This window comes from Tachyglossus aculeatus, chromosome Y4 (assembly GCF_015852505.1).
Source record: "Tachyglossus aculeatus isolate mTacAcu1 chromosome Y4, mTacAcu1.pri, whole genome shotgun sequence".
In the NCBI taxonomy this organism is placed as follows: Eukaryota; Metazoa; Chordata; class Mammalia; order Monotremata; family Tachyglossidae; genus Tachyglossus; species Tachyglossus aculeatus.
In genome coordinates, this window is record NC_052096.1 from 1778096 (window position 1) to 1790415 (window position 12320).

General features: G+C 56.3%; 1 protein-coding gene across 1 annotated transcript; it reads right to left on the minus strand.

Moving 5' to 3' along the window:
- Positions 1-3559: 3559 nt before the first annotated feature.
- ZBTB12 (zinc finger and BTB domain containing 12) lies at positions 3560-7568 on the minus strand. Its single transcript, XM_038768708.1, has 2 exons — positions 7470-7568; positions 3560-5016 (listed from the first exon to the last, which is right to left on the minus strand). The coding sequence occupies exon 2, from the start codon at positions 4988-4990 to the stop codon at positions 3572-3574; it is 1419 nt and encodes a 472-aa protein (XP_038624636.1). The 5' UTR covers positions 4991-5016; positions 7470-7568; the 3' UTR covers positions 3560-3571.
- Positions 7569-12320: the final 4752 nt, after the last annotated feature.

Sequence of the window (12320 nt, forward strand, 5' to 3'; positions counted from 1 at the left end):
ACTGGGGTAGGTATGAGTTAATTAGACGGGACACAGTCACTGTCCCACCTGAGGCTCACAGTCTAAGTAGGAGGGAGAACAGAGATCCCCATTTTTTCCAGTTGAGGAAACTGAGGCCCAGAGAAGTGAAGTGACTTGTCTAAAGTCTTTCTTTCTCTCTCTGTCTGGTTTGTATCTCTCTCTCTCTCTCTCTCTCCAAGGGTCTTTGGGGTCCCTCCAAAGAACACATAATAATAATAATAATAATGGCATTTATTAAGCCCTTACTATGTGCAAAGCACTGTTCTAAGCACTGGGGAGGTTACAAGGTGATCGGGTTGTCCCACGGGGGGCTCACAGTCTCAATCCCCATTTGACAGATGAGGGAACTGAGGCCCAGAGAAGTGACCTGCCCAAAGTCACACAGCTGACAATTGGGGGAGGCGGAATTTGAACCCATGACCTCTGACTCCAAAGCCCGGACTCTTTCCACTGAGCCACGCTGCTTCTCATGAAACCCCAGGGCCTGGACTGGAAGGAGCCCGTCCAACCCCATCACCCCATATCTGCCCCGGTGCTTAGGACAGTACTTGGCTCACAGTAAGCATTTAGGATCCGTCACTTGCCCGCTGTGAGACCTTGGGGAAGTCACTTCACTTCTCCCTGCCTCAGTCATCTCATCTGTAAATGGGGGCTAACTTCTACTCCATTAAACTGTGAGCCCCTTGGGGGACGGGGACTGTGCCCAACCTGATTACCTCTTACCCCCCATCTTACCTCCTTCCCTTCCCCACAGCACCTGTATATATGTATATATGTTTGTACATATTTATTACTCTATTTATTTTACTTGTACATATCTATTCTATTTATTTTATTTTGTTAATATGTTAAGTTTTGTTCTCTGTCTCCCCCTTCTAGACTGTGAGCCCACTGTTGGGTAGGGACTGTCTCTAGATGTTGCCAACTTGTACTTCCCAAGCGCTTAGTACAGTGCTCTGCACACAGTAAGCACTCAATAAATACGATTGATTGATTGATTGATTGATCTGTAAATGGGGATTAACCTCTGCTCCATTAAACTGTGATCCCCTTGGGGCACAGGGACTGTGCCCGACCTGATTAACTTGTATCTACCCCAGCGCTTAGTAGACAGCTTGGGACTGTAGTAAGCGCTGACCAAGTACCGTTAAAAGAAAAAAAATACCACAAAGGAACAGGATCTGCCTCTTTTTACTAGGACACTGCTTCGCCTCAGGGCGAGCAAAGCCTCCTGGGAGATGTAGTCCGTCCCCCCCCCGACAGCTGGCTTTTCCCCCAAAGGCTGCTGGGAGTTGTAGTCTCCCCCACACGGTAAGCTTCTCCCAAAGGCTGCTGGGAGTTGTAGTCTCCCCACGCAGTAAGCTTCTCCCAAAGGCTGCTGGGAATTGTAGTCCGTCCACCACGTCGTAGGCCTCCCCCAAAGGCTGCCGGGAACTGTAGTTTTTCATTCATTCAATCGTATTTATTGAGCGCTTACCGTGCGGGGAGCACTGTACTAAGCGCTTGGAAAATACAATTCAGCAATAGAGCCAATCCCTGCTCAGCAACGGGCTCACAGTCCAAGCCAGGCTGCCGTCAAGGGGGCCGCCACTGTAGAAGAGTCTAAAAGGCGGCCATCCACGCGGGGAGGACGTGTCCCTTCCCCAACCTCTCGGATAATAATAATAATGATAATGGCATTTGCTAAGCGCTTACTATGTGCAAAACACTGTTCTAAGCGCCGGGGGGGGACACAAGGTGATCAGGTTGTCCCGCGTGGGGCTCACAGTCATCATCCCCATTTTACAGATGAGGGAACTGAGGCTCCGAGAAGTTAAGTGACTTGCCTGAGGTCCCACAGCAGACAGGTGATGGAGGTGGGATTCGAACCTATGACCTCTGACTCCAAAGACCGTGCTCTTTCCGCTGAGCCACACTGCTTCTCAGATGACACCACTGTGACAGGAAAGGGGGTTCGGGAACCCCTAAACGTGTCAGAAAGAGAAACCCAGTGGGGAGCCCTTCCCTTCCGCACAGCACCTGTATATGTGTATATATGTTTGTACATATTTATTACTCTATTTATTTTACTTGTACATATCTATTCTATTTGTTTTATTTTGTTAATATGTTTTGTTTTGCTCTTTCTCCCCCTTCTAGACTGTGAGCCCACTGTTGGGTAGGGACCGTCTCTGTATGTTGCCAACTTGTACTTCCCAAGTGCTTAGTCCAGTGCTCTGCCCACAGTAAGCGCTCAATAAATACGATTGATTGATTGATTGATTGAGCCTGAGGAGCCGAGGAAGCCAGGCTTTAACGTCTGCCCTCCTGCTAGCCGGGAAGCTCCATGTGGGCAGGGGTCTGGTCTACCAACGCTGCTGTACTGGACTCTCCCAAGCGCTCTGTCCAGTCCCCTCTAGACAGTGAGCTCGCTGTGGGCAGGGAATGCGTCTGTTCTATTCTTCTCTCCCAAGCGTTTAGTACAGCGCTCTACACAGTAAGCACTCGCTCAATACAATCGACTGACAGTAAGAACTCCATCAATTGAGCACATTCGATTCTCACCCCAGCCCCACTCATACCTATGTAAATATTCTCACTCTCTCCAATTTCCCCTGTCCCTAATCTATTTTAATGTCTATCTCCCCTTCTGGACCGTCAGCTCCCCGAGGGCACGGATCGTGCTTCCTAACTTCACCGCGCTGTCCCCTCCCAAGGGTTTAGTCCCCGGCCCCGCACGCCGTAAACGCTCCATACATACCATTCATTCATTTAGCCGTATTTATTGAGCGCTCACCGTGTGCAGAGCACCGTACCAAGCGCTTAGTACACCGAATGATGGGGCAGATACCGCTAGTTGCACGATTCCTGGGGGGTGGGCGAAACCCAAGAGATCGGAAGGGCAGGACGATGGGCACTAGCGGGGAGTAATGAGGCACTGAGACGGCGGAGAATGGAGGGAAAAAAAGGATCGGTTTTCCAAATTTTTTTTTTTATTTAGTGGAAAAAAACCAGAACAAAACCACACGCAGAGAGAAAGTGAGTCCTGAAAAATACATTTGGTTTCTTTAAAAAATACTGTATAAGTCTCTACATCCCCCCCCCCCACCCCCACCCCCATCCCGTCCCATCTGGGCCTCCACTACTGGGGATCGCTCCCTGTCCTCTTCCCGCCTGCCCCCCCCCCCCCGCCCCGTCTCTCTCCAGTTCCTCGTCCTCCTCTTAGCCCCTTTCCGTGTCCCGCCCCCCGCCCGTCTTTCTGGGTCCCCCACCCCCCTCGGCGTCCCTTCTGTTACCCCCACCGGATAGCGACCGTCCCCTCCCTCCAACCGTCCCCACGGGGGGCCTGGAAAGCCCCCAGCCCTCAAGCCCCCTCCAGAAGCATCTCCCTCCTCGCCAGAAGTGACCGCTCTCTCGGCCCCCCGGCCGCCTCCCTCCAGACCCCCCGCCCGCCACGACCCACCGGGTCGGAGGGCCGGGGGCCACCCGCCCGGCGCCGCCCCTCCTCCGGTCCCCCCGCGGGCCTCCGGGCCGCCGGGGGCCGGGGGGGGGGCCCCCGCCGGGCCGGCCGCTAGCGGATGAGCACGTTGATCTCGGCCACGCTGGCGTCCAGCACGTTCTCGGCCGTGGTCTTGCCGTGCTGCTCCTTGAGGTGGCGGCGGATGGCGGGCTTGTGGGCGAAGCGCACGTCGCAGTAGGAGCAGCGGTAGGGGCGGGCGCCCGAGTGCAGGTTGAGGTGGTCGTGCAGCGTGGACTTCTGCGTGAAGCACTTGCCGCAGACGGCGCACGAGTGGGACTTGACCCCGCGGTGGACGTTCATGTGGCGGTTCAGGTTGCTGCTGTGGTTGAACTGCTTGCCGCAGCGCGGGCACATGAAGACGAAGTGCTGGGCGCGCATGTGGAACACCAGTTTCTCCACCCCCTGGAACACCTCCGGGCACTTGGTGCACTTGAGGTTCTTCAGGGGGTTCCCCCCGGAGCCCCCCGGCAGCGGGCCCACGCCGCGCCCGCCGGCCCCGCCCCCGGCCACCACGGCGGCCGCCACCACCTGCTCGCCGAGCCCGGCCGCGCTCAGGGCCCCCAGCCCGCCGGGCAGCAGCAGCAGCCCTTCCCCTTCCCCGTCCTCGGCCAGGCTGTAGCAGGCCTTGACCACCCCCTGGGGCGGCGGCAGCTCCCCGGGGGGCAACCCGCCCGCCAGGGCCTCCAGCAGCCCCCCGGTCACCCCGCCGCCGCCCACGCCGCCGCCCCCCACCCCGCCGCCCGCGCCCCCGGGGGGCTTGAGCCGGTGGGCCGCCTCCAGGGCCGACTCCACCTTGACGATGCAGATGTCCGCCACGTCCTCCTCCTCCTCCTCGTCCTCCTCCTCGGCCTTCAGCTCCAGGTCCTCGTCCAGGGGGAACTCCAGCTTGACCGGGCGGAGGAGCGGCGGGGGCGGGGGCGGGGCCCGCGGGGCGGCCTTGGGGACCCGGGCGGGGAGGAGGAGGGACTTGGCCAGGCCGACCCCGCCGGGGCGGCCCACCCCGGAGCCGCCGGGGCGACCGCAGCCCGGGGCGGCGGCCATGGCCGCGGCGGGGCCCTCCCCCTCTTCCTTGAGCCCGATCTTGGGCTCGATGAACTGGCTCAGGGCGTTGCGGCACTTCTCCACCACGTGCTCCATCTGGAGATAGGAGGCGGCCGTCAGGTAGTTGACGATGTCGCGGACGGCGAACTCCAGGGCCCCCGTGTAGCAGGACAGCAGGAGGTCGGCCACGATGCGGGCGCTGTGCATGAGTGACACCTGCAGCTCCGAGCTGGGGTTCAGCAGGAACTGGTCCCGCAGGAAGGGCGAGCAGGCCGCCAGGATCACCTTGTGGCCCCGGAACTTCAGGCTGTCCGCCACGATGGTCACGTCGCAGAACCGCTCCTCCGCCCGCAGCTGGTTCATGTTCCGCAGCGTGGCCGCCTCGTGGCCCGGGAGCTGGAAGCGCAGGACTTCCACGCCGGAGCCCATGGCCGGGGGGAGGTGGGGGCGTCTCGCTGGTTGGGGGGTCGGGGGTCGGAGGGGTGGACGCGGGAGGGGGTGACAAGGAGGGTTGGGGTGTCAGGCGCCGACCTGGGGACGGGAGCGGCCGTCCGGACACGGTCCCCACCCGGGGGGCTCAGAGTCTGAGGGAGAGGCAGACGGGTCGCTTATTCCTCATTTTGCAGAGGATCAGACGGCGGGCCAGAAAAGTTGAGGGACTTGCCCGGCGCCACCAACCCGGGTCGCCTGACTCCCAAATTGGGCTCTTATCGCTAGGCCGCCCGGCTTCCCCCTGGTGTCGGTCGGTCGGCCGTATTTACTGAGCGTTCACTGTGTGCGGGGCGCTGCGCTGAGCGCTTGGGAGAGGACAGCGGAACAATCTAACAGACACATGCCCTGCCCACAGCGAGCTCACAGTCTAGAGGTGAGGGGAGACGGACACTAACAGAAAGAAAGAAGCCAGGGAGATGGACGTAAGTGTGGTGGACTGTGAGCCCACTGTTGGGTAGGGACCGTCTCTATATGTTGCCAACTTGGACTTCCCAAGCGCTTAGTACAGTGCTCTGCACACAGTAAGCGCTCAATAAATACGATTGATTGATTGATTGGTGGGGCTGGGGATGGGGGGGGATGAATAAAAGGAGCGAGTCAAGGCGGCGCAGAAGGGAGTGGGAGAAGAGGAAAGGAGAGTTTAGTCAGGACATTTGTTTCCCGGTTCCCCTCTTTGCCCCCCACCTGCCCAGCACCCTCCCGCTCCTCTCCCAAGGCCTGGTAAGCGCTTAGTACAGTGCTCTGCACACAGTAAGCGCTCAATAAATGCGATTGATGATGATGGGGCATCGTGCCCAGCGAACAATACTCGGGCATCCCGGACCGGGACCACGCCCCCTACCCGAGGCCACGCCCCCTCGGGCATCAGCCATTGGCTCAGAAAACACGCCCCCGCTCGGAAGCCACGCCCCTCCCCGGCCACGCCCCAACAGACATCGGGCATTGGCTCAGAGGCCACGCCCCCTCGGGCCTCGGCCATTGGCCCACAAGACACGCCCCGCGCCGAAGCCACGCCCCTCCCAGGCCACGCCCCATAGGACTCGGGCATTGGCTCAGAAGCCACGCCCCCGGATCCCAGGCCACGCCCCCTCGGGTCTCAGCCGTTGGCTCAGAAAACACCCCCCTGCTCTGAAGCCACGCCCCCCCGGGGCCCACCCATTGGCTAAAACACGCCCCCTCTCCCAAGCCACGCCCCTCCCCAGGCCACGCCCCAGACACCAGCCATTGGCCCAGAAAACACGCTCCCGCTCCGAAGCCACGCCCCTCACACGCCACGCCCCCACAGGACTCTGACATTGGCTCAGAAGCCACGCCCCCTCGGGGTCCCAGCCATTGACCCAGAAAACACGCCCCCTCTCCCAAGCCACGCCCCTCCACAGGCCACGCCCCCAGGCCTCGGGCATTGGTTCAGAATGCCACGCCCCCTGTCGAGGCCACGCCCCTCGCTTCTCGGCCATTGGCTCAGAACCCCCCCGTTTCGAAGCCACGCCCCTCCCAGGCCACGGGCATTGGCTCAGAAGCCACGCCCCTCGGTCTCAGCCATTGGCTCAGAAAACACCCCCCCCAGTTCCGAAGCCACGCCCCCAGGCCACGGGCAGAAGCCACGCCCTCAGATCAGAGGCCACGCCCCTAGGGGGGTCTCAGGCATTGGTTCAGAAAACACGCCCCCGGTCCAAAGCCACGCCCCTCCCAGGCCACGCCCCCTCAGCACCCGGGCATTGGCTCAGAAGCCACGCCCCTCAGGCCCCAGCCACTGGCTCAGAAAAACGCCCACGTTCAGAAGCCACGCCCCTCCCAGGCCACGCCCCCAGAACATTGTCTCAGAAGCCACGCCCCGGGTCCGAGGCCACGCCCCTCCCGGGCCACGGGAACCGGCTCGGAAGCCACGCCCCACCCGAAGCCACGCCCCCATATCAGAGGCCTCGCCCCCTCGGGCCTCAGCCATTGGCTCAGAAAACACGCCCCCGCTCCGAAGCCACGCCCCTCCCAGACCACGCCCCCACAGGCCCCGTGCATTGGCTCAGAAGCCACGCCCCCAGACCACAGGCCACGCCCCCTCAGGTCTCAGGCATTGGCTCAGAAGGCACGCCCCCAGACAGCACCCTATCAGAAGCCCCGCCCAGACCGAGGCCCCGCCCACCGTTCTAAGGCACGCCCCCATGTCCGAGGCCCCGCCCACCACTCCGAGGGCTCCGCCCCCAGGAGGCGTGGCCCGGATGTCGACACGCCCCCGGAGGGGGAGGGGGCGGCCCCGCCTCTATGGTCCCCGCTCGCCCGCGGAGCGGGGAGGGGCCGGAGATTGGGCCCTCGTCCTCCTCCCCGTTTTACACGCCAGCCCCGTCCCCACCCCGCGCCCGTCCCCCCGGCCGGCCCCCGCCCCGCGCGCACGCCTCCCCCTCCCCCTCCCTCCTCTCACCTGGGCCGGGTCGGCGGCGACTTGCCCTTTGTTTTATTGTTATGATTGTGATTATGACTGTTGTTACTACGACCGTGATTGTGCTCTCGGAATTTGGAATCCTGCCCCCGGCGGCGGCGGGGGGGCGGGGGGGACGGGGGCGGCGGCGGCCCCCCACGCACGGGTCGGGTCGGGGCGGCGCGCAGGCGCAGGGCGGCGCCGTCGGCGCGCGCGTGCCGGGCTCCGCGTGGGCGGCTGACGCCGGCGGTCCCAGGCCCAGCGCGCGGAGGCTCCAGCAGGAGGAAGGAGAAAAAAAGGAGCGGAATTAAAGGGGCAGGATGTCGTCCCCCTCCACCCCTCCCCTTCCTCCGCCAGCCCCCTTAAAGGGGCCCGGCGGCGTCCGCCCCATCCCCCCTCGGGCCGGGATTATTGTCCGCCGGACGCCTCGGCCCTCCTCGCTCCCCCTCCCCCTTTCTCCTTTCTCTCCCTTTCTCCTCAGCCCCCCCCCCGGCCCCGCCCCCTCCCTCTCCCTGGCTTCCCCTCAGCCCACTGCGCATGCGTACCACGCTGCGCCCCCTCCCGGTGGGCAGCCCGAGTGCAGGCCTCCTTTCAATCATTCATTCATTCATTCATTCAAACGTATTCATTCACTCAATCGTATTCATTCATTTAAACGTATTCATTCATTCCTCGTATTCATTCATTCATTCACTCAATCGTATTCATTCATTCATACAAACGTATTGATTCATTCATCGTATTGATTCATTCATCGTATTCATTCATTCATTCACTCAATCTTATTCATTCACTCGTTCATTTGAACTTATTCATTCATTCATCGTATTCATTCATTCATTCATTCAATCGTATTTATTCATTCATTCATCATACTCATTCATTCTCTCAATCGTATTCATTCATTCACCGTACTCAAACATATTCATTCATTCAATCATATTCATTCATTCAATCGTATTCATTCATTCATTCACTCAAACATATTCATTCATTCAATCGTATTCATTCATTCATCGTATTCATTCATTCATTCACTCACTCAATCGTATTCATTCATTCATTCAAACATATTTATTTATTCATTCATTCAATCAATCAATCAATCAGTCAATCGTATTTATTGAGCGCTTCCTGTGTGCAGATTACTGTACTAAGCACTTGGCAAGTCCAAGTTGGCACCGCATAGAGACGGTCGGTGGGCAGTCCGAATGCAGGCCTCCTTTCATTCATTCATTCATTCATTCATTCATTCATTCGTATTTATTGAGTGCTTCCTGTGTGCGGAGCACTGTACTAAGCATTTGGCATGTCCAAGTTGGCACTGCATAAAGACGGTCGGTGGGCAGCCCGAATGCAGGCCTCCTTTCATTCATTCATTTATTCATTCATCCATCCATCCATTCATTCAATCGTATTTATTGTGCAGAGCACTGTACTAAGCGCTTGGGAAGTCCAAGTTGGCACCATCTAGAGATGGTCCCTACCCAACAACGGGCTCACAGTCTAGAAGGGGGAGACAGACAACAAAACAAAACATAGTAACAAAATAAAATAAATACTGAGCCCCCTCCCCATTCCCCACCTTACCTCCTTCCCCTCCCCACAGCACCTGTATATATGTATTTCTGTTTGCACATATTTATTGCTCAATTTATTTCTTTTATTTGTACATATTTATTCTATTTATTTTATCCTCTTAATATGTTTTGTTCTGTTGTCGTCTCCCCCTTCTAGACTGTGATCCCGCTGTTGGGTAGGGACCGTCTCTAGATGTTGCCAACTTGGACTTCCCAAGCGCGTAGTACAGTGCTCTGCACACAGTAAGCGCTCAATAAAGACGATTGATGGTGATTGATGAATAAAGACGATTGAATGAATGAATTAAAATTCTGGCAGCTGCAGCCATGTGACCCAAGCTGGGGGGTGGGGGGGGGAAGGGACCCCACGCATGCGCACTCGACCCGGGCCCCGAGGGGTTTTCCCGCCCTTTTCCTCTCCCTCCCTCCCCCCCCCTCCGGCACGTGCGGGGAGGGGGCGCCGCGCAAACGGCCACGCGGGGGCGCTCGAGACCCGCGCAACCGCCCCCCCATTTAGCCATAGAATTCATTCATTCATTCAGTTGTATTCATTCATTCATTCAATCGTCTTTATTGAGCGCTTACTGTGCGCAGAGCACTGTACTAAGCGCTTGGGAAGTACAAGTTGGCAACATTTATTTTACTTGTACATATTTATTCTATTTATTTTATTTTGTTAATATGTTTTGTTTCGTTCTCTGTGAGCCCACTGTTGGGTCAGGCCCGGCTCTGTATGTTGCCAACTTGTACTTCCCAAGCGCTTAGTCCAGTGCTCTGCACACAGTAAGCGCTCAATAAATACGATTGATTGATGGATTGATTCTCTGTCTCCCCCTTCTAGACTGTGAGCCCACTGTTTCGTAGGGACCGTCTCTATATGTTGCCAACTTGGACTTCCCAAGCGCTTAGTCCAGTGCTCTGCACACAGTAAGAGCTCAATAAATGCGATTGATTGTTGGATTGATTCTCTGTCTCCCCCTTCTAGACTGTGAGCCCACTGTTGGGTAGGGACCGTCTCTATATGTTGCCAACTTGGACTTCCCGAGCGCTTAGTACAGTGCTCTGCACACAGTAAGCGCTCAATAAAGACGATTGAATGAATGAATTAAAATTCTGGCAGCTGCAGCCATGTGACCCAAGCTGGGGGGGGGGGGGAGAGAGAGGGACCCCACGCATGCGCACTGGACCCGCGCCCGAGGGGTTTTCCCGCCCTTTTCCTCCCCCTCCCTCCCCACACGGGGGCGCTCGAGACGCGCGCAACCGCCCCCCCATTTAGCCATAGAATTCATTCATTCATTCGGTTCATTCATTCAATCGTATTTATTGAGCGCTTACTATGTGCAGAGCACTGTACTAAGCGCTTGGGCAGTCCAAGTTGGCAACATATAGAGACGGTCCCTACCCAACAGCGGGCTCACAGTCTAGAAGGGGGAGACAGACAACAAAACATAGTAACAAAATAAAATAAATAGAATAAATATGTACAAATAAAATAAATAGAGTAATCAATAGGTACAAACACATATACATATATACAGGTAATTCATTAGTGACTTGAGCTTGGACTGTCCCCCTTTTTGTTCTTTGTTTTTTTCAGTGGTATTTGTTAAGCACTTACTAGGCTTGAGAGTCAGAGGTCACGGGTTCAAATCCCAGCTTCGCCACTTGTCAGCTGTGTGACTTGGGGCAAGTCACTTAACTTCTCTGTGCCTCAGTTCCATCATCTGCAAAATGGGGATTAAGACTGTGAGCCCCCCATGGGACAACCTGATCACATAGCAACCTCCCCTGAACTCAGAACAGTGCTTTGCATTCATTCATTCATTCATTCATTCAATCGTATTTACTGAGCACCTACTGTGTGCAGAGCACTGTACTAAGCGCTTGGGAAGTCCAAGTCGGCACCATCGAGAGACGGTCCCTACCCACCAACGGGCTCACAGTCTGGAAGGGGGAAACAGACAACAAAACATGTGGACAGATGTCAAGTCATCAGAATAAAACTTATTGAGCGCTTACCCTGTCCAGAGCAATGAACTAATTTATTACTCTATTTATTTATTTATTACTCTATTTATTTATTTATTACTCTATTTATTTATTTATTTATTTATTTTACTTGTACATTTCTATCCTACTTATTTTATTTTGTTGGTATGTTTGGTTCTGTTCTCTGTCTCCCCCTTTTAGACTGTGAGCCCACTGTTCGGTAGGGACTGTCTCTATGTGATGCCAATTTGTACTTCCCAAGCACTTAGTACAGTGCTCTGCACATAGTAAGTGCTCAATAAATACGATTGATTGATTGATTGATTGAATAATAATGCCAGTTGTGGTATTTGTTAAGTGCTTACTTGGTCTGCACACAGTAAACGCTCAATAAACACAGCCGAATGAACGACCAGGCACCGGACTAGGCGGTGGGGTAGATCATCACCATCAATCGTATTTATTGAGCGCTTACTGTGTGCAGAGCACTGTACTAAGCGCTTGGGAAGTACAAATTGGCAACATATAGAGACAGTCCCTACCCAACAGTGGGCTCACAGTCTAAAAGGTAGATAGAAGCTAATCTAGTCGGCCCCAGCCCCTGTCCCACTTGGGGCGGCTCCAAGTCTCCCTCCCTATTTTACAGATGAGATCACTGAGGCACAGAGCAGTGATTTGCCCAAGGTCACACAGCAGACGAGTGGCGGAGCGAAGGTTAGAACCCAGGCCCTCTGGCTCCCGGGCCTGGGCTCTTTCCACTAGGCCATGCTGCTTCTGAGCAGGCCGGCTTCTTCATTGGAAGGGAATGCAACTGCCAGCACTGTTGAATCAGACTCTCCTAAGCGCTCAGCACAGAGCTCTGCACGCAGTAAACAAAATCGATTGACCGATTGATTATCTTTCTCCCCCCTAGGCTGTGAGATTTGCCTGCCAACTCTTGCATTGTCCTGTCCCATGGGCTTAGTACCGTTTCTCAACACAGTAATCACTTTAATAATAGGATTGATGACTGACTAACATTCATTCGCTCGTTCATTGAGCGCTTGCCATTGAGCTTGGGAAGGGCAAGTTGGCAACCTATAGAGACGGTCCCTGCCCAACAACGGGCTCGCAGCCTTGAAATACCACGGTTATTATTACTGGCGGGAGTGGGGGGCGTGGGGAGCGGTGGAAGAGAGCGGATCACGGGCCTCCCCCAGGAGTCTCCCACATTTCCCCCCCTCCCTCCTTCAGCCTGTGCCTTCTGCGGGCAGCCCCTCCCCTGCCTCCCTCTCTTTCCAGAGCA